The sequence below is a fragment of the Molossus molossus genome, unplaced genomic scaffold, assembly GCF_014108415.1.
Source record: "Molossus molossus isolate mMolMol1 unplaced genomic scaffold, mMolMol1.p scaffold_m16_p_7, whole genome shotgun sequence".
In the NCBI taxonomy this organism is placed as follows: Eukaryota; Metazoa; Chordata; class Mammalia; order Chiroptera; family Molossidae; genus Molossus; species Molossus molossus.
In genome coordinates, this window is record NW_023425401.1 from 94,274,931 (window position 1) to 94,297,002 (window position 22,072).

General features: G+C 43.3%; 1 protein-coding gene and 1 non-coding gene across 6 annotated transcripts in view; one reads left to right on the forward strand and one right to left on the reverse strand.

Annotated features, from left to right (window-relative positions):
• The window catches only part of MKLN1 (muskelin 1), a 208,495-nt gene that overhangs the window by 32,235 nt on the left and 154,188 nt on the right, over positions 1–22,072 (forward strand). For 2 of the 5 annotated variants that reach the window (XM_036246257.1, XM_036246259.1), the window contains exon 1: positions 14,508–14,617. The exons of 1 other annotated variant lie outside the window; for it this stretch is intronic. In XM_036246257.1, coding sequence (XP_036102150.1) covers positions 14,520–14,617 — 98 coding nt within the window. In that variant the 5' untranslated portion in view covers positions 14,508–14,519. Of the gene's footprint in view, positions 1–14,495; positions 14,618–22,072 lie in introns of those variants that run through there. 2 more of the 5 variants (XM_036246261.1, XM_036246256.1) reach the window with 2 other exon arrangements.
• Positions 3,919–3,981, reverse strand: LOC118620576. Its single transcript, XR_004957480.1, has one exon. It is a non-coding gene; the product is annotated as a U7 small nuclear RNA (small nuclear RNA).

Consider the following 22,072-nt stretch of genomic DNA (forward strand, 5'->3'; position numbering starts at 1 on the left):
CCTTCTGGCCTGCAAAGTTTCTTTTGAGAAATCAGCTGACAGCCTTATGGGAACTCCCTTGTAGGTAACTAGCTGCCTTTCTCTTGCTGCTTTTAAGATTCTCTCTTTGTCTTGAACCTTTTGCATTTTGATGATGTTGTGTCTTGGTGTGGGCCTCTTGGGGTTCATCTTGTTTGGGACTCTCTGTGCTCCCTGGACTTGTATGTCTGTTTCCTTCACCAAGTTAGGAAAGTTTTCTGCCATTATTGTTTCAAACAGGTTTTCGATTTCTTGTTCTCGCTCTTTTCCTTCTGGCACCCCCAAGATGCGAATGTTGGCACGCTTGAAGTTGTCCCAGAGGCTCCTTACACTATCCTCATTTTTTTGGATTCTTTTTTCTTTTTGCTGCTCTGATTGGGGATTTTTTGCTTCCTTATATTCCAAATCGATGGTTTGTTCCTTGGATTTACATACTCTATTTTTGAAGCTGTGTAAATTATTCTTTATTTCAGTTAATGCCTCCTTCAATTCTAACTGTGTACCCATGATTTCTAACTGGTCCTTTTTTATGCTCTTGAGGCCCTCCCTAAGTTCACTGAGGTTCTCACTAAGTTCATTGAGCATCCTTATAAGCAGTATTTTGAACTCAGTATCTGTTAGGTTGCTTATCTCCATTTCGCTTAGTTCTTTTATTGGGGTTTTGTTCTGTTCTTTCATTTGGGACCTGTTTCTTTGTCTCCTCATTTTGGCTGCCTCCCTGTGTTTGTTTCTATGTATTACTTAATGAGAGGTATGGGGCTTGCTGAGACCAGATGCTGCTTGTTTGAAAGAATTTAGGAAAAACCTGAAGCAGGATCCAAGACAGGCCAATCCTATGGTTAAGCAAGTGGCAACAGCTTGGGTGGGCTTGAAAGTTGGGTGGGGCGGGGCCTCAGGGAGCCACCAGGGCGGGGCTACCAGTGTGAGCCAGGTTGCTGGAGGCCCAGATATGGCGACTGTCTGCCGCCCCAGGGAAGGGCTCACCAAAGGAACAAAGGCCTCTGACAGCACATTTGTCCCCGAGAAAGCCCCCTTTCCAGCCCTCGCTCCAGTGCCAAACAGCTCAGTTCTTCCCTGTATGTCTCTGGCGCCCCTCGAATTGCCTCCCCTCCAAGCTTAGAGGGAGAGAGTCCGATAAGTCTGTGCGCGGGCCCTTTAAGGAGCTGCCTGGGGCTCCAGCCGCTTCAGCCTCCCTGAGCCTCAGTTCCCGCTGGTTTTCCAGCCAGAAGTTATGGGGATTCTCTTCCTGGCACTGGAACCCTGAGCGGGGCGCCTGGTGTGGGACGGGGACCCCTCAGTCCTCAGAAAGGACCTTTCCAGCCGCTTGAGCCTCCTGATTTTTATCCGCCACACGTGGGTGTGGGACCAGCCCCTCCGCCCTCCTACCAGTCTGGATGTGGCTGCTGCTTTAATTCCGTAGTTGTAGGACTTCCATTCAGCTTGATTTCAGGCGGTTTTGAATGATGGTTGTTCTGTAGTTTAGTTGTATCTTTGATGTGGTTGTGGGAGGACGTGGTACCGCATTTACCTACCTGCCATCCTGACCGGAAGTCCTCATCAATATTATAAAAAAACAACTTTGAACAAAACAGCATTATTCAAACAGCTGTACATAGATTGTGCCTTGAAACAATTTTCAAAATGTCAATCAGTGTCCCTTCTGATACTTCTATGGAAAATATTTTAATTACTGAAACAGGACAAGGCTGTATGTAGGCAAACTGATTTTAGCTGGGGATGCAAAGACACAAATAATATTGAGCCACTGCAACGAGGTGTATGATTTTTTGAAAAATATGTTTTTATTGATTTTTTAGAGAAAGAGGAAGGGACAGAGAGACAGAAACATCAATGTGAGAGAGAAACGTCGATCAGCTGCCTCCTGCACGTCCCCACTGGGGATCAAGCCCGCAACCCGGGCATGTGCCCTGACCGGGAATCGAACCCAGACCTCTCAGTCCATGGGATGATGCTCAATCCACTGAGCCACGCCGATGTGGCAGGTGTATGATTTTTAGAGCCTAGGAAGACTGAATCAAAGCAGTTCCCAACTTTCTTAAAGCAGTCTTGAGTCATTCACCCTTCTTAAATTGCTCAGGCCAAGCCTTCAGCAAGACTCCTATTGGAAAGCCCGGCAAGGAAAAATTGATGTTATAGGACATTTTCTTTCTCTTTCTCCCTCTCTCCTGAGTTTCTTCAGGATCATGGAAGTTAAGGTATAAACATGATTCAGAAATACTGAGATATAAAGAAAATTTGCAAAGGAGTTGGACGATTCTTGCTCTTTATAAATGCACCATATTTGTGTCTGGCTGATCCTCTTTAAAACACCCAAGGTACTAATCTGAGAGGACAGCTTCTATCAGGGGAACAATTTCTGTTCCCAGTGAAGTGGCACATTCAGTTCCTGGTGTAGGCTCACTTAATTCCTATTAGTCATTTCACAGCTGTATCTTGGGGAGAGAAAATCTCAAATGCTTTCGGCTTTCTCAAGTTCACTAAAAAAAAAAAAAAAAAAAAAAAAAAAAAAGGCCTTTCCTCTTTTGCACAGTTCCTGTTTGTTTACAAATTTCAGGTCAATAAAACCTGTCTATCTTTGTGGGTAATCTCCTAAATGTTTTAGTTTTGTGCAGACCTATCTACCTGGTTTCCACTCTACTTGTACCTAGATTTGTTGTCATAACATAGCAGGTGGATGCTGGGTTGCCCACCCCAGTCTGTCTTTGAATTGATGGTGCAATTTTTGTTTGGTGGTTTCTGATTCTAAGGTTGTGCCAGGACACTGTTTGAATACACAGGTCAACTACCAAGTGAGACAGTGGCTCTGATCAAGGTTTGTTTGTTATTTTTTAGGTTGCTTAGGGACATTAGATGAATGCACAAATTTATTATTGTAGAGTTGCTATGAATACTGAAGGGACATATACAAGATTATTATTGTAGGTTGGTTTGTGATAGCTGGTCCTGATTTGGTTATTTCCTCAAGAAGACACTTTGAACAATTATTTAAATGCCTCCTCTCTGCAATTACAATAATAATCATGATGATTTTGCAACTGAATATGCAAATCAGGGTACATACACTCAACAACTGTTTTTAGCTTGTTTCTCTTTTTACACTGATAACAGCTGTTTTTGTTGGGATTATTGAAGAACAGAGAAACACTTTTCTATTGAGGGTCACTAAACTACATGAAAAAAGTAATCTAGGACCAATACAGGAAGTTATAAAAAATAATTATTAGTATTTAAGGAGTGCTAACTATGACAAGATTTTTTTTTCCGCTTGGAGAGAGAAATATAGCACTTTCAGAACTCACCTGCTTTTAAAATTAACAAAATATCTTATTTAATATGATAAATATCTGACAATGGTTTTGTTCTACAGCATAGTCAGTTAAGGAGCTGTAAGTGGGAAAGATGATGAAATAGAGGAGACAGTGTATGTTGTGGGTAAGGAACGAGAAGAGAGAGTGAAAAAATGGATTCAGGTGCAGAAGGTACAGCGTGATGCAGACGGTAATGAAAGATAAACAAGGGGTAACAGGAACCAGACAGTGACAGAATGGGAGAGCAGTGAAGGAGCCAGGTAGAGAGGAAGAGGAAGAAAAAAATGCATAAAGAAGAAGGAGAGGGAAAAGACTGAGTTGTGTGGGGATTAAAAAAAGATACATTTGTTTGTTTTAAAGATGAACATGGGATTTCTAGAGCGTGGCATTTGTATCACCATCATCTGTTTCCAATTCTCTTGGACATACTGTTAACTACTGTTCACAGCTCTTTTAAGTACTTGAATCATATTAAACATAGACTTAGTGAATAAGGTGGTAAAGTTGAAATGGAAACCTTACAAAGTGGATGTCCGAGCTAGCTGCTGCTGCGGTATCTGGTTTCTTTTTTGGGGGCCTTCTGGTAAAAACTGGAAGATCTACTAGGCAAATTAAAAGAGAGCTGTAAGCACTAGTCTCTGGTTTCTTGATGCAGACTTCTCAGGAGAAATTCCAAAGGCAGGAGGAGAGCTCAGGTGTCAGTTACCAGGCGTCTTGCCTGCCACTGTCCTAAGACATAAGCAGGAAAAATTGTCAACCTTGGCTGCGCATAGAAGTCTTTTGAGGAACTTAAGATTAATATATCAATGCCAAGGTCCCACACCTAATATGTAATTGGTTTGGGATGTGGTATGGGGATTTTAAAAAGTTTCCCATGTGCTTCCAACATGCAGCCAAGAGCGAGAGCCAGTGTTTAGCGGTTTCTCTGAATGTGCTCGCCAGAATTCCATTATAATGCTGGTTTTTCGGGCTCTGAGAGCAGTGGCCTGAACATTAACTTGGATAAAATTAAGCCAAAGGCCAGAGGTTCTCAACCCTTGTGCTATATATTTAGTAACTGGCATGGCTGAAAATCGGTTGTAGAGGTTGGGGGAGGAGATCATTTTGAGCTTATTTGGAAATATACAGGGGGAAATAAACAAATATTATCAATATGATAAGAAAGGTTTCTATAAACATTTGCATTTGAGGAAGAATCTGACCCAATGCCAACATTGTGAGGGCATCTGGTACCTCTCCGAAGAGAAACTTCAGGTGACCATCTCAGGCTCATCTGAGATGTGCGGGAACCGGGAGAAACGGTTTGCTTCTTTTCCGCTTGTTTGTTGTCCCACTGGACACCCCGTGTTCCCTTATTCTTGGACCTGCTCTCCAAGATGGACATGGTTCTCTTTTCTAGTGTGGAGCCAACCTAGAATTTGCTACCATCTCTCCTATTTCTGTCATTCCCAGTCCCCTTTGTTCCAGTAACACTTAAACCTGTTTAACCTGCCTGTAACCTGTGCTGATATTCTCAGGAGGAAATGGTAGAGGAGGAAGCTGTCCTTACTCAGCCCTAGTCTGTATCTACCAGGTGACAGATTCATATTTCCATTTATAGTGGCCTTCTGGGGCCAAAGCTTCCTGACACAGGATGGGATTCTAACATGATGGCTTTCATGTGAAGTAGGAAGAGAAGGTTGCCTTGACAAACCCACAGGGGCCAATACCTATAGGGCGATGAGATTACTTTACATTAATCTATTATGTTCTAGGGATAGCTTTAATTAGGAAATACATTTGGCCTGTGTTCTTTATAAGATAATGCTACTGCTACCACCACTATTATTTCTTAATATTTTATATGCTAATCTCTTCTGAATTATTTATTTTAGCTCATTTAATGTCTGATTACTTGATTGTGAACCCATTATAGCTAGGCGTATTCCAAGCACCTGGCACATAGTAGGTGCCCAATAAGTGATTACTGAATGAATGGATAAAAGTGTAAGCAGTCCCATGAAGGTGACAGCGACCAAGATGAAGGGGGGGGGGTAGAGTGGGGGTGGGGAGATGAGAGGAGCTAGTTCTGTCTCCTCCTTCACGAAAGACTGGTGATAGGACAAGAGTACTGACAGACCCTGACTCAAGAATCCCCTTAACCTCAAACATGTCTCTACCCAGGGGGCTGGGATAACTTTTTCTGAGCAATTTCACTTTTCCCAAAAGACCTTTTAGTTTCAAATACATTTGGAATCAGTGTTAATTGCTTTTTGGACTATTATTTTGTCAGCTTCGCTTAGATGTGGTAATTTGCAAAGCAACTCCCAGCAGTTGACAGTTCATCCATAGCTGTGTGGTGTTCAGGCATTTCCTGGGACTCCTGCCCGCCTCCCAGGCCGCTGGCAGTGCTCAGCAAACCGGGATATGTGCTCACCTGGGATTAACTTGGAACCAGGAGTGCTTTGTTGTGTCTGGGATTTCTTTTAAATTCTGAAAGGGTGAAGGCCCAGCCTTACTTAATCGAGAAAATAAAAGTGCAGTAACTCATAATTCAAGAATTAGCAGGCACTTAAAGATCACCTAGTCCACATTAATTGGCTGAAGAAATTGCAGCTCTGACAGATTCAATGACAAGGTCAGCTGGCTGGTAGCCGGGAGGCTGGGTCTGGAATCTATATTCTTAGTGTGGCACCAAAGTGTAAGCTGGAGTCTTCTGGATTTATTCTTGTGCGGATGGAAGTGTTCAAGTTACCATTTCCTTTTGAAGCTCTTTTCCTTGGCCAAAGACTTCCTGGTCCTCCTTCACACTTGCTTCAAGGTCACAGCCCAGACCAAAGTGTTTATAAAAACTAGGCACTTAGAAGAGGAATCACTGCCAGTTCCTTTGCCCCGGCTCCAACCAACCTCCAAAAACCAAAGGAGGGATAACGTGGTCGGTCGCTGGAACCAGGAATTTTTGGGTTTGGGTGCCAATAGGCAAAAGGAAGAATTCTGGCTGATTTCTCCAGCAGGCTGAGGCTGCTGCTGCTGCCACCTCCTGGGAGAAGACAGACCCAAGCTTCACACTAGAAGCCAGTCTCAATATTCACCTGTGACTAAGGCGAAGGCCCCAGCGGGCTGAAGTTCCTTTATCCTAGAAAATAAAGGGGACATCCCCTTACTTAGCAAACACAACACTGGCATTTGCTTTTCATCTGCTCCTCTTGGCAGTGTTGTGCTCAAAGAAATGATTTCAAACCACAATAACAAAGTTGAAAGGAGTTAATATGGAGACCATGAGAGAGCAGAAGATTGAGTTAGAACAGTTAGCTTTAGGAATACAACAGATTAATTTGCTTGGCCTTCAGAATCCTGAATGATGGGGTGATATTAGGAATGCATACATTTGAGAACTGTATAATCACATAAGAATTTGATGAAGCCCCAAGAATATGAGTTCATTTGCAAGGCTGTTGTGAGGATTAGCTGAGATAATGTGTGCAAATTGCTCGCATGCAAGAAATGTCCAATGGGAATTATACTTGGGCAAGTTCCCTCTTCTAATCCCCATGGTGATGTTCTTCATCTACTGACCATAAAATAGACGGACAGTTCTGACTCCTTTAATTCTTTTTAGTCTTCTGATCTATAGATGATCCCTAAGCACATTCCTTTTATTTTAAAAAATACAATAACAAATTGATGCGTATGGACTGAATGTTTGCGTTCCCTCAAATTTCATACGGTGAAGCCCTAATCCCCAATGTGACATTGTTTGGAAATGGGTCCTTTGGGAAGTAATTAGTTTTAGATGAGGTCTTGAGGGTGGAGCCTAATGATGGCATTAGTGACCTTACACTGCGTGCATGCTAGAAAAAGTCAATATTGCTGTGAAGGAACCCCTAAAGGTCGTTCTGGGGAAGCTGGAGAGAAAATGCCTATCCTCTTAGAGAATACATAAATAATCATGTACAGGATGTTGGAAGAAATATGGACAGTAAAGACCATTCTTTTCTCATGCAGAGACAAAGAACATGGTATTGAAAGCTGGAGGAAAAGTGGTCCTTGTTATACAGTGGCAAAGAACTTAACTGTGTTTGTGTTCCAGTGTTTTGTGGAAGGTAGAAGTTACAAGGGATGAAACTGGACATCTAGTTGAGGTGATTTCTAAGCCAAGTGTTGAAGAAGTGGCTTGGCTCTACCTGATTGCTTAGAGTAAAATGCAAAAAGAGGGAAATGAATTAAGGATGGAACCGTTAAGAAAAAGAAATAAGCACTTAAAGCTATGGAAATTTCTCAGCTTGTCCATATTATTTAAAAAATAAGAAAGTAGTGTTTGGAAAAGAACATCAGGGTGTGATTAACTGACCATTTGATAAGGAGATCAGTGTGGATGTGAACCACAGACCTAATCATCCAACCCAGGACGAGCTCCCAGGTTTGAACTGAAGGGGATAGAATGAAGCAAGACTGTGGGACTTCTTGAATTTTACAGGACCTGGTTGGAAGCAAAGCTATTCTTCCAGACAAGGGAAGAATGACCCTGAAGGCAATTCAGACATCATCAGGGCTACCTTTATGGTTTCAAGGGGGTGGGGCATCAAAACAGGCCAGACAGCCCCCACCCAAAGCCCTGGCTGCCAGGAGTGGTTGGCTATGACCTCCACCAGAGAGAGTCCTGGGGATGTGTCTCTAGCTTGGCAGAGCTGTGGGGTAGAGGTGGGGGAGGTTTTCAGAAAGTGTGTGTGTGGGGGGGGGGGGGGGAGGGGAGTAGTTGGGTTGGGGAGAAGGAGTCCAGAAGGCAGAATATCAAGAGAATGGGATTATTCTTGAGCCCTGGGATTTCATGGAGTTTGCCTTGCTAGTTTTGGACATGCTTGGGACTAATCACCTTTGCTGCCCCTCCTATTTCTACCTGTTGGAATGGGAAGGTCTATCCTATGCAGGTTTGGCTTCACAGGCTCATAGCTGGAAAGGAATTTTGACTCAGGGTGAGTCTCTCCTATATCTGATTTAGATGATAGTTTGATAAGACTTTGGCCTTTATAGACTTTAGAGTTGATGCTGGAATGTGTCAATACTTTTAGGGTTGCTTGCATGCCTTTTAGGGGGCCAGGGGCAGAAGCAAGAAGGTGGCTATCTGCAAACCAGGAAGAGACTCCCATCAGATACTGAATATACTAGCACCTTCCTCTTGGACTTCCCAGCCTCCAGAAATGTGAGAAATGTTTGTTTTTTAAGCCACCCAGTCTATCATATTTTTGTTGTAACAGCCTCAACTGACTAACACAATTAGTGAGAAGAAATTCAGGAGGGACAAACAGATTGAATTCAAGAAAGATTTCTTGAGACTCTACTATGTGCTAATTATAGAGGATTTAAAGAAGTATAATGTAGGTAACATTTCCCATTAATAACATTAGGAAAAAAGTGACTGAGAATTAGGCACATGGGTTCTGGATTCAGACCTGTAAACAGCATGGTTGTATATGTGAATTTAGGCATGAATTCCAACATGTTTGGGTATTAGTCTCTTCATTTGTTGCATAATAATATTGTAAAGGGAAATTCTTCCATTTATAGCACAGCTTGCCTAGGAGATAAGACACTGACTGCTGTGCTGTGCTTCAACTCTTCAAACCAGCCAAAACTTTAAAGAAACAATGAACTGCCTGGCTGCTTCGGCTTAGTGGTAGAGCATCGGCCCGCGGACCAATGAGTCTCGGGTTCAATTCCGGTCAAGGGCATGTACCTTGGTTGCAGGTTGTTCCTGGCCTTGGTCCGGGTCGTGTGGGAGGCAACCAGTCGATGTGTCCCTCTCACGTCAATGTTTCTCTCTCCCTCCCTTTCTCCCTCTATCTCCCTCCCACTCTATCTGCAGATAAACAGAAAAATATCCTTGGGTGAGGATTAAAAAATAATAATATAATAATAATAATAATAATAATAATAATAAAGAAACCATGAACTTTGAACAACCCTAGTAAGCTAAAGTAAGACCCTTACAGGAACTATGTAAAGATTTTCCCCCTGACCTATGAAGTATGGGGCTTGTTTTAACTAGTCATGCACAAAAGTATGGCTTTATTCCAGCCTATTTGGAGTATTTGTTTTAATCTTTAATTACTGTAACAACCATGAAACCCCATTACTAACAATTAAAAACATCTTTCCCCCTTCAGCTAATTAGTGTATGCCTTTGCCTGGAAACAAATCAGCTGTATTTGTTTTGCTTTTAAACTCTGGTGGTCTTCATTATTTGACAATATCTTGTATTTGAATAGTACCTTACAGTTTACTAAGTCTCTTTCCATTTGAGAAGAATGGGATGCAATCAAAATGGGATGGGCTTTTGAACCAAATTGATTCTGGCTCTGTCACTTACTAGCTATATTTCTTTGGATAAGTTATTATATCAGTTAGGGTCCTAGTTGGAAACAGACGGCATTCTGCAATTGGGCAATTTGAGAGGTTTAATAAAAGGACTATTTATAAAGACGTGAAAACATACTGGGAAACCACAGGGAGCAAAAAGAGGGTGGTTACTGGAACCCAGAACCAGAGAGTGCTGTGGAGAAGCCACTTGGGAGGAGGGCTTGTTACCTTTGGTTGTAAAGGCCAGTCAGCCTAGAGTGGCCTTGCAGGCAGGGAGTCATGGGAACAAATACCCCTGTCTCACTCTCTTCCCGTCCACACATCTGGCACAAATGGTAAACAGAAGACCACAAGTTATTTGACCTTTCTGAGTCTTATTTTTCTCATTTGTGAAAGGGGGAATAATAATATTTCTCTCTCAGAGTTCTGTGAGAATTAAATGAGAACTTATGTTACATCACAGTAGACAAGCACTTTCCCTTCATTTGATCTTCAAAACCCCCTTGTGAAATAGAAAAGATAGATTTTATTAAATTCACTGTATAGCAGTGGAAAATGAGACTCAGAGAAATTAAGTGACTTTCCACAGTTTCGTTGCTAGAAAGGTAGCAGAATTGGGACTGAAACTGAGATTTTCAACATATACTCTTGGTTTCTTTTCCTAGACTAATCTTGTACTCCTCCAGCCCCTTCTGTGGAAGGTGGCCACTAATGGTTTCTTCTAGATAGAGCTGCTATACCTGGAGCTAGGGTGACTATGCTACTCAGAGAAAAATTCACTGACCCAGGAATCAGTGTCAAAGCCAAAAGAAAAAAGCAACCATTGATTGGTTAGATATGAAGAAGGCCAAATGCCTATGAGGTGACTTGATATAAGACTCTGATGAATATAGGTCCCCACATTTGATCCTTGGCAATTCCACTTGGATATCTATTAGGCATCTCCTATGTAGTACATTGAACTCAGAATTATTTTGTTGTTGTTCTTAATCCTCACCAGAGGATGTTTTCCATTGATTTTTAGAGCGAGTGAAGTGAGCAGGGAGGAGAAAGAGACAGAGGAGAGAGAAACATTGATGTGAAAGAGACACATTGATTGGTTGCCTCTCGCGCCCTGACCGAGTCTAGGGATCAAACCTGCAACCCAGGTAGGTGCCCGTGACTAGGAATCAAACCCAGGACCCTCTAGTGTGTGGGCTGATGCTCTAACCACTGAGCATGCCAGCCAGGGCTGAAGTCAGAATTCTTGATTCCTTCTACCTCATAACTGTTTCATCCCCAATTTTCCCCCTCTCAATAAAGCAGCACTATTTACATAGTGGTTCAAACCCAAAACCCAGGAATTATCCTGGATTCTTTCATTTTCTTCCTGCCTTCTCTCCCTCATTAGCAAGTCTAGTGGGTTTAACTTCGGAAACATATCAACCACTTCTATCTCCTCTGCTAGTCCAAGCCATCATCATTTCTTGCCTGGTTATTATAATAACTCCTTTACTTCAACCCATCTTGCCTCTCCAACCTTTTAAAAAACATTTTTTTTTTTTTTGGTAGAGTGATCTTTATAAAATGTAAAGTGAATTTTGCTACTCCTTGGCTAGAATCCCTGCACAGGTTTCCCCTTCACATTTCCACATCATGACTTCTGACCACGACTGTTAGGGCCTTATTTATTCTAACTACACTCTCCCCCTCCATCACTGTGCTCCAACCACACTTTCTTTTCTTTGAACACACCAACCCTTTTCCTACTTGTATGTCCATTACACTTGTTTATTCTCTCTGCCTAGAACATTTTCTATGCAGCGATTGCTTGGCCGGCACTTTCTCACTGTACAGATATTAGCTCAAATATTACCTTCTTAGAGAAGCTTTCCTTTACCATCCAATCTAAATATTACTCCAGTGTAGTAGTCTCTTCTTAGCATCTACATACACAAACTAAAAATATCTAGTTGATTTATTTGTTTATTATATTTATTATATGTTGCCCTATCAGAATGTAAGCTCCATTCTTGTCATCTTGGGATGACAAGATGACTGGGTCACAAGCTGTTAATCCCTGAAAAATGATGATGATCTGTTATCCAGTTCTCCATGAGGCAATCAGTATGTTCCAATCTTTGAAGAGTGGGGGAACTAGAGAGACTAAATGGCTGCTGACAGTTTCCAGGACTTCCCCGTATACCCTTACAATAAACCCCATCACCAAAGGTAATGCCTCAAAGACAGAGGAGGTGAAGGGGTATACCTGGGAGATAGGAGCTACTAGCAGACTCCTGTAAAATTTGAAATTTCTTTCATTTTCTATTTTATCTCAACATTTACACAAATTTTGGATCCAGTATCAGATCTATCTGTATTTATGTTAACATACGAGTGCTTTCAATTACTTTACCATTTGTAAAATCTGTGCTGTACGAAAGCCATGCTATCCTGAGTCTTCACATTCTCCATGGCAGTCATTCCTCAGGGACACCTGTTTGTAGTCTAAGTTCTGGCATTCTAGTCCTTTGTAACTCAAGTTTTCTTTTAGCACAATCCACTCATTCTTCCAGAAATATTTATTGAACATCTACTATGTGCTAGACACTCTTAACAAGACTAAGGATATAACTGTGAACAAGATATGCATGATTCCTACCTTTATGGGAGTTACATTTTAGGGAGAGAGAATGAGAAATAAAGAGGGAATTAAAATACATTGTAATGTTTGCTAATATATAAAGGGAAATTCAGGGTGCCAAGGAAAATGTAGAAAATGGCACCTAACCCGATAATAAGTGATGAGGAATGATTTTCCAGAATGAAATAATCTGAAAAAGGAACAGGAGTTAGCCAGGTGAAGAATGGGGGAGAGTATTCCTGGTGGGGCTTAGACTAAGCCCTGGAGGGAGGCCAGAGAGAACCCAAGTTATAGGAGTCAATTCAGTGTGTTAGTTTAGTGTGGCTGGAGTAAAGAGTGTAAAGGAGAGAGGAGAGAGAGAGGAAGTTGGAGAGGTAATCAAGGCAGGATGTGAAAGGTCTCTGCTAAGACCTTTTGATGTTACCCAAAGGGAACAGAAAGTCACTGAAAGTCACAGAAGTCACCTAGGAAGAACTGGTTTATATGTGTTGTTTTAAAAAAGATCACTTATGCCCTGGCCAGTTTGGCTCAGCGGTTAGAGCGTCAGCCCACGGACCAGAGAGACCCGGGTTTGGTTCCCGCTAAGGGCAAGTACCTTGGTTGCAATTAGTCCCTGCCCAGGTTGGGGTTGTGTGGGTGGCAGCCAGTCAATGTGTCTCTCTCACATGGATGTTTCTCTCTCTCTCTCTCTCCCTCCCTCTCCCTCCTGCTCTATCTGAAGATAAATGCAAAAATGTCCTCAGGTGAGGATAAAAAAAAATCACTTATAAACCATAATTCTATGCCTGGAAAAGAAGGACTCTACTGACATTAGGGTAAGAAGTGGAATTAGCACATGAGGAGCCCCAAACTAATTGAACCGAGTCACCATGTTAATCTCCTCCCCTTAAAAGCATCTCTTCCCCCCAAAGATAACCACTCATCATCTGTGGGACTAACCTCCTCTGGCCTTCGGCACTGTCTCTGGACTCCCAGCTGGAGCCACTGGGATTCGGGCATTCCCTCAAGGAACACACACTTTCCCAACCCGCTGCAACACTCAACGCACATGTGATTCTGAAGGTTGCCGTCCTGTGGCCTTTCTATTTAGCATTCCCGACCTGACATGCTAGTGGAGGCCACTCTTAAGTTTTTCCCTATGGCAATAAAAAGTCAGGAAAAGATTTGAGGACGTTTGGGCAGGTTAATGATTACAGCGGGAAGAGACCACAATTACTGCGGTGTTTTGACTTGGCATGAGTTTTTTCACGACAGCTGGAGGTGCAGAGACTGTCCAGGCTCTCAGGGGTAGAAACTCTCAGACAATGAGTGACAAGTACTTTGGTGACCCCAAAGGCCAAGCCAAGGGATGCACCTGCAGAACCCAGACATACAGGTACCCGATGGGAGCGTTATCTACAGCCAGGTATTTAGAGCGAGGGCTCCTTCTCTGAGAAGAAGCTGCTGCTGGGATGCCCACATGGCACCCGGAGCACAGGGACTGCTACTCCCTCTGTGATCCTGTTCCTGAAACTCTGTCTCTGGCTCTGTTGGAACTTTCGGGCTAAATGTCTGTCTGAGTTGAAAGTGGGCAGACTTCCCCACTAGAAAACTGGTGTCCCACAGCTGCAGCATTGTCTCTGGCCTGGGGTGGGTGGGGTGTCCGGACCGAGCACCCCAGTCGCACCGATTCGCAGGAGGCTCGCAGCAAGTGTCCGCCGCGCAGGGGACGCGGCATTTCCTTTTCCTGTTGCGCGGCTCCGGGCTCGGGGACAGGGCGTTTGCAACGCGACAGCTCCGGAGGGAAAGGGCACTGGCTCTGCTCCTCCAACCGCCTTCAGTGCTGTGTCCCCAAAGGATGTATGAACTGGGGAGGGCAGTGGTTTCCGAAGTCGCAAAGGCGTCCCTTCTCCAAGTGCGGCTTCTCCGGTCCCTTCCTGGCCCACAGCTACCATTTATTCCTTTTCATTGTATCCGTGGCCTTTTCCTTACCCCAGCTTGTAAGACGATCCTTTGGAGAGCCCCTCGGGTGCTCACACTCCCGTCCTCGTTTCGGTCAGTCAACTTGGAGAGAATCGCGGCCCTGCGTGCGCCTCAGCCCTCCCGGCAGCAGGACCCGGGACCCGGGACCCAGGTTGCCAACCGCCGAGGTGGGCCGCGGCCCCTTTAAGACCAGGCCACGCCCCTCCCCTCCTTCTGGCGCGGTCGGCGGCGGCCGCTACGGTGCTGACAAGATGGCGGCTGGCGGGGCTGTTGCTGCGGCGCCCGAGTGCCGGCTTCTGCCCTATGCGCTACACAAGTGGAGCTCCTTCTCCTCCACCTACCTTCCCGAGTAAGTGCCGGGCCTTGGGCTGGTGCTGCTCTACTCTTTGGCGTAAGCCCGGCTGGGCCGGGCGGGTAGTGGAGGGCGCCGAGCCCAGAGGCCCAAGCGGGGCCTGGTGAGGGGACGCGCGGCCTCCGGAGTCAGTCCAGCAGCCGAGAGCGTTGGCGGCCCCCGACTCAGGGAGGGGTTAGCGTGGGGAGAGCGAGGTGCGGGGAGGGGGCGCGGTCTGCGGCGGGTCCTGGGCGCTTCCACCGGGAGCCGGTGATGCTGCGCCCGGGACTTGGGAGTTGAGGAGGGTTTGGGGGACCGGCGGCTCAGGGAGGTGGGACGGGAGTCGGAGCTCTTGGGGTCCGGGCGGCGGGCGCACTGGTGGAGACGGTTCGAAAGCCGTGCGAGCCGGCCGGAGACGCGGGGCCGAGCGCCCGGCCGGCTGCCGCGGGGACAAAGTGTGAAGGCGAGCCGAGGAGTTTCCGAGGGGGAGGGGTCGTTGAAAGTGACGAGCGCAGGCGGGCGGCGAAAGTCCGGAGCCCGCAAACTTGCGCGGTCCCGTCGGATCCTTGCAAGCGGGGAGACGTGGGATCTGCAGGGCGCGTCTTCCCCGGCTGGTCGTTCTGAAAAAGATAGGGAGTGGGCGGGAGAGCCATTACAGAAGAGTTCCATTATATTGTGGCTCCGAACATGGATTCACGCAGACACAGACCAGTTTCCCCGCCTGGAAACTCAAACGTGCAGGAGTCATACTTCGGTGAACTTGACTTCCAACGCTGGCGTGGTCTGGAGTTCCGATTTAGATCTTAGAGTTCCATTACTACCATTGTATATATACTAACAGAGCACATTGCCTGTGGTTTTCTGTAGCAAATTCCTTCTGAAATGCTGGAAGTAATACAGTATTTCCTTATCTTTAACTTACTTTTGAGAGAAGGAACAGATCTAATCCCAGGTTTCTGTTGTTTTGTTTTTTTTTTAAGTATGTTTTTATTGATTAGAGAGAGAGAGGGAGGGAGGGAGAAACATCGATGGGAGAGGATCATTGATTGGCCACCTCCTGCTCGCCCCCTACTGGGGATGGAGCCGCAACACAGGCAGGTGCCCTGACTGGGAATCCGACTGGCGACCTCCTGGTGGTGCATGGGACCAGGCATGACCAACCAAGCCATGCCAGCAGGGCTAATTCCAGTTTTAAACACAGATAGAGAAACAGACTTAGTCAAGTTTTAAGACCCGTGCATAACCTGAAGAAAAGTGACAGCTGTCCCCCTGGACCATCATCTTACTAGCCCAGAATGATTACTTTTGTTGGGGGGGGGGGGGAGAGAAGGAGAGAAACATGTCTCCCACATGTGCCCTGACCAGGGCTGGGGATTGAACCTGCAACCCAGGTTTGTGCCCTTGACTGGGAATTGAATCTGCGACCCTTTGGTACTCAGGGCAAACACTTTAACCACTGAGTCACACAGGCCAGGGCTAGCCCAGAATGATTTTATGAACAAAACAGGTTATGGATAATGCATTTTTATGTTACTGAACAAATGAAGTGACTAGATCTGTGAAGCATGTTCAAAGAAGTTTTCTACCTATATTTCAAAAGTTCTTCACATTTTACCCTGGCTAGTTTTGCTCAGTAGTTAGTGCATCGACCTGACCTGCGGACTGAAGGGTTTCAGGTTCCATTCTGGTCAAGGACACTTATCTGGGTGAGAGATGTTTCTTTCTTTCTTTCTCTCTCTCTCTCTCCCCCCCTCCCTCCCTCTCCCTCTCCATCCCTCCCTTCCACTCCCTCCCTCCCTCCCTCCCTCCCACTTCATCTAAAAATCAATGGAAAGATATCCTCAAGTGGGATTAACCAAAAATAAAAAATCTTCACATTTTATCAGATTTGATTTCTTTAGTCAAATCCATCAAGAATCTCAAAATGAAGCTGTGGCTAGAAGAATCCATCTTTGGTTTGTCAGGCCATTGCCCTATTCGCCAGATCAGTAGGATCTGGTTCAGTGAAGGGTGCCAAGTGACCTGTGGTATGATCTGGCCTCTGTGTCCTATTGATGGCTTCTGTATGGCTGTGACCGCTTGATGCTGATTGAAACTTTTAATATGAGAGGGAGCCAGGTTAACATTCTAGCCTTCAACTGGAGTTGAAATGTGGCCTTAGGTACTTGACTTCTGATTTTCAGGGCTAACATTCTTGAACCTGAAGATGAACATCATTTTTCTATACCCAGGTTAGGATTACAGACAGATGGGAATTGGGTGGCATTCTTTGATGTAATAACTGTGGGGACATTTTCCTGTTCTTGGGTTAGGATACTTTCAGGATTTCAGTCCATAAATTTCTGGTGTTGGAGTAAGCCTTGGATATTACAAGTCTCATTTGAGTTACCAGTAATAAGGGAAGAGTACATTTCAAGCAGGAAATGATTTAGTGGGATGGAAACTTTACTGTGACTTAGTTTTCTTATCCTGGCCCCAGAGCACTAGTTTTGGGGTTAGACAGTAGCTGTTTGAAATTGGAGAAATCTGTTGTAATTTTCTCAAATATATTTATAAACTAGTATTTAATATGTATTTAACTTTCAAATATTTTAATTTACAGTGTCTTAGTTAATGCCTATGATAGTCTGTTGACTTATGCAGTATAGTTTTTATTTTAAAGCACTAAACTATTTTAATAGAAGAGTGATCTGAACTTTTTCTTTGACGGAATCTAGTTGAGTATTACAGAGCTTGAGTTTTAGTTTGTGTGCTGGGTTGGTGTATGCTATACTTAAATTGTAAAAAGTCTTTTGGTACTGAACTTTTATTAGCAAGTGAGGATGTTGTTACAGCTTTGTATGATAGGAAGTATAAGAAGGGATGGACTTTCCTTACCTTTGCCCTAAAATCCTAACAGCAGTTGCTGTATCTTTACAGGCCACAGTCATGTTAAAGTACTTTGTAAGCAGGTCTAATATTAAGTAGCCATTTGTTGAAATTGTCTATAGAGTAGCAAATATTTTGTTATTGTAAGTCACAGATCTAGGCATTTTGATGGGTAATAATGTAATTAACAACAAAAGGAAACAATGTGCTTTCCGTATGTTAGCCTTTCTTATGAACACTTTAAAGATATTAACTCATTTAATCCTTACAACAATTGTATGAGGAATCTCCATTTTTTTAGCTGTGGAAACAGGCATGGGGAGGTTAAAACATGCTTAAGGTCACACTGCTAGATGGAGGCAGGAATAACCAGGCAGTCTGGCTTCATAGTCCATGGTCCTAACGACATTGTTGTTCTGCTTCTATAAAAGGTGGAGACAGGAATTCAGAGATTTGAAAGAGTTGTTGTATTAAAGGTGCTTACATTTTAGTTGTGTAAAGACATGAAGTTGTGAAAAAGAAAAGTTCAGATCTCTATTTTCTTTCTTAGGACTTAGCATTTCCCCCCCTTTTCTCTCAAAAGCAGAAAGAAACAAACATTTCCCCTTCTAACCCTTTTAGATTTATTTGGATTTTAAAAATAAGCAGCCCGGCCAGTGTGGCTCAGTGGATGAGTGTCGACCCATGCACCAAGAGGTGGCCAGTTCGATTCCCGGTCAGGGCACATGCCCAGGTTGTGGGCCCAATCCCCAGTGGGGGTCATGCAGGAGGTGGCCAACTGATGTTCTCTCTCTTCCTGGTGTTTCTATCTCTCTTCCTCTCCTTTTCTCTCTATCTAAAATCTATAAAGAAAAAAATATTTTAACAAAAAAATGTTAAAGCAGATCTAGTTATATATAACATATTTTTACTTTGAAACTAATGAAGTGCCCCTTTATTTTTTTTTAGTGTGCTTAAGAAAGCTTGCCTGTATTTTATTTTTCTGAAATTTACACCTAACTTGGGAATTAACAGAAATATACACTTATTTAAATGATGAGTAATTCTTAGAATTACATACACTCTTATATGTAAGACTACGTTGTAAACTGCTAATCCCTATAGTCAAAGGTTTATTGCTATAGCTAATAGTGATACTACAGTTTAGTGAGTACCTACTACTGCAAGATGGTTTTTGTATATAGTTTTATTTAATCCTTCGCACAAACCTGCGAGATAGGTATTATACCTGTTTCGTAGATGAGGAAACTGAGGTCCATACAGGTTAAGTAATGTGTCCAAGGTCATATAGTTTTCAAGAGGCTTGGCAGGTTCTCTGACTTAAGAACTATTACATGTGCTCTGGCTGGTTTTGCTCAGCGGTTAGAACATCGGCAGTTGGACCAGAGAGTCCCAGGTTCGGTTCCCTCAAAGGGCAAGTACCTCAGTTGCAGTTTGTCCCTGGCCCTGGTTGGGGTCATATGAGTAGCAGCCAGTCGATGTATCTCTCTCACATTGATGTTTCTCTCTTCTTCCCTCTCTCCCTCCTGCTCTATCTGAAGATAAATGCAAAAGTGTCCTTGGGTGAGGATAAAAACAAAACAAAACAAAAAAATTATTGCATGTGCCTCTAGTCACAACCACCACTAGTCTTCAGGCACTATGCTTAGCACTTGTAGTTTTTTATTCAGTCTTTTACAAAAGCTCTATGATAAATATTATTTTCTTTACAGCTAGGGAAACTGAGGTCTAGAGAAGTAGTTAATGTGCCCATCACTAAGAGTTGAAAGGGTAGGAGATAGGATTCTGATCTTGGGCCTCTGACTTCTGTTACCAAAGCTCCTTTACTATTTCCCATGACTATAATATGTGCCCAATTGGGAATACAGATAAGTGCTATAAGGTTAGAAGACAGGGGGAACAATATTTAGATATATTTTATCTTTACCTTTATAGTTTTAATTTATTAATATGAAAATTGGGAGGACCATTGAAAGTGTTTTGTTTTTTTTAACTCCTCACCTGAGGATATTTTTCAATTTATGTTCAGATAGAGTGGGGGGTGGAGGGGTGGTGAGAGTGAGAGTGAGAGAGAGAGAGAGAGAGAGAGAGAGACATCAATGCGAGAGAGACACACCGATTGTTTGCCTCTTCACGACTCTGACTGGGGCCAGGGACCCCGAATAGAAACTGAGGATGTGCCCTTGACTAGAATTTAACCTGAGACTCTCTGGTCCATAGGCTGATGCTTCAACCGCTGAGCCAAACAGGTCAGGGCATGAAAGTGTTTTTTGTTTTTTGTTTTTTTATCTTCACCCGAGGATATTTTTCCATTTTTTTGTACAGATAGAGTGGGAGGGAGAGAGAGGAAGGGAGAGAGAGACAGAAACATCGATGTGAAGGGACACATCGAGTGGCTGCCACCCGCACGACCAACCAGGGCCGGGGACAAACTGCAACCGAAGTACGTGCCCTTAGCGGGAACTGAACCCGGGTCTCTCCGCACCGCAGGCTGACGCTCTAACCGCTGAGCCAAACCGGCCAGGGCTAAAAGTGTTTTTTATACCTTAGGTAATTTCATTGATTTGGAATTATTCTTGTTTACATATTATTTAAATATTTAACATTGTTTAGATAATAAAATGTAATGCATCTGTAAATGTGTTTGCCTTTTTTTCTCTTAGTCTCTATTTCTTAAAAATCAAACATTAATTAAAATTGTTTCTTGTCCTAACATGTGCTTCATGGTTCAGAATAAAAGTGGTGTATATGATTTGACTACTAGGAAGGGAAGTGAACCTTTTGCACCTATTTAAAAAATTTTTTTTTAATCCTCACTCTAGGATATTTTTACATTTATCATCAAATAGAATGGGAGGGGGAGAGAGAGAGAAAAGAACATCTATGCGAGAGAGACACATTGATTGGTTGCCTCCCACACGACCCCACCAGGGCTGGGGATGAACCTCAACCACTATCTTTCTATAGACTTGCCCATTCCAGGCATTTAATATAAATGAAATAATATAATATGTAGTCTTTGTGGTTGGCTTCTTTCACTTAGTATACTGTTTTCAAGGCTCATTCATGTTGTAGCATGAATTAATACTACATCCTTTTTATAGCTAATATTATATTGTATCTATACAGCATTTTGTTTATTCATTCATTAGTAGATGGGCATTTGGGTTGGATTCACTTTTTGGTTATTATGAATAATGCTGCTTATAAACATTTGTGTACAAGTTTTTGTGTGGTTATGTTTTCTTTTATCTTGGGTAAATGCTCAGAAATAGAATTTCGGGGTCATATGGTAACTATGTTTAACTGTTTGAGGAACTGCCAGGCTGTTGTTAGTTAATTTTTTTTTTTTTTCTGTTATTGAAGCGGTGTCAGGAAATTGATTAATGCACATGAATTGAAGTCATGTTATAAGGAAAGTGACCATCTGGGATTAGATAGTAAATTGCTTGACTTCAAGTCTATTGCTCTGAAAACTTTCTGTGACAGTTTAGTTAGTCCTTTATCTTCCTTTATTTTTGTTCCGAGTACATGTATATGGATTGGTCTGTTGGCGCAGCAAAAATGGCACTAGATGTTAGACCAGTGGAGTCAGACCAGACCTCAGTTCAGCAACCTTGGTACTTGAGTTCTGGCTAAGAAAGAATTCAGAGCCAAGACTCAAACTATAAGAGAAAGTTTACTTAGAAAGTCACAGAGGTAGAAATGAGCCTTAGAAGAAATGAGCTTCAGGAAATAAGTTACAGAGGCAAAGAAAGGCCCTCAGGTTTTAAAAGAAAGAGAGAGACAAGGAAAATGCACCTGCAGGGGAGGGGGTGGGGAAAGGTACAGGCATGCTCCATAGAGAGCTGTACTGGGTCTTCCATATTGAGGCTATTTATCTGGAGAGCTCATGAGAGTATCCCAATAGAATATTCATCAGCTTTCTAGGTGTGTCCTTTTAGAGTTGTGGTCTCTACTGATTGGTTAGTGCCAGAGCAGGGCTCATTAGACAATCCAGCTGGTCTTGAAGTCAGTTATATCATCCCTTCTCTGGTTTTGCTGCTTTTCTGGGTCTGGAGCTGAAACACAACTGAGGCCTAGATGTATTTGGTGTGGGTCAGAACCTCATTTGTCCTGGAGGCTTAATGCTTAAGGCCTGTTTTCTGGCCTTCTTGTTTGTTGCTCCTCTAATGGGGCCTAACCCACATGACTAGCAGCATGCCAGGGAAGGAAAGGTCAGGGGAGGATCTGAACTGCATGACCAGCGATATAAAAGGTCCTATCCCAGATTTGCCTGTTGCTGGGTGCCCAGAGCTTTCTGCCCTGGTGACATTCCATACCTGCCCTATCTTCCCTTGCTCTGCTCATGTATTTCTGACTGCCTACCACAGTCATGTGTTTACCTTTTAAGATATCTTCATCTTATAAGATATCAGTGTACATGCTTAACATGGAGACATACTTGCATATGTTCACATGTACTTTGCTAAGCAGTTTGTGTTGGGATGTTAGTTGAAAGTTGTTATGTTTTTTCCTGAAATTAATACAGTTTGTTTATATGTGAAATATTGAATGGGAGATATTTATGAAACTTAAGTTCTTTATGATAATTTTTCTTAAACA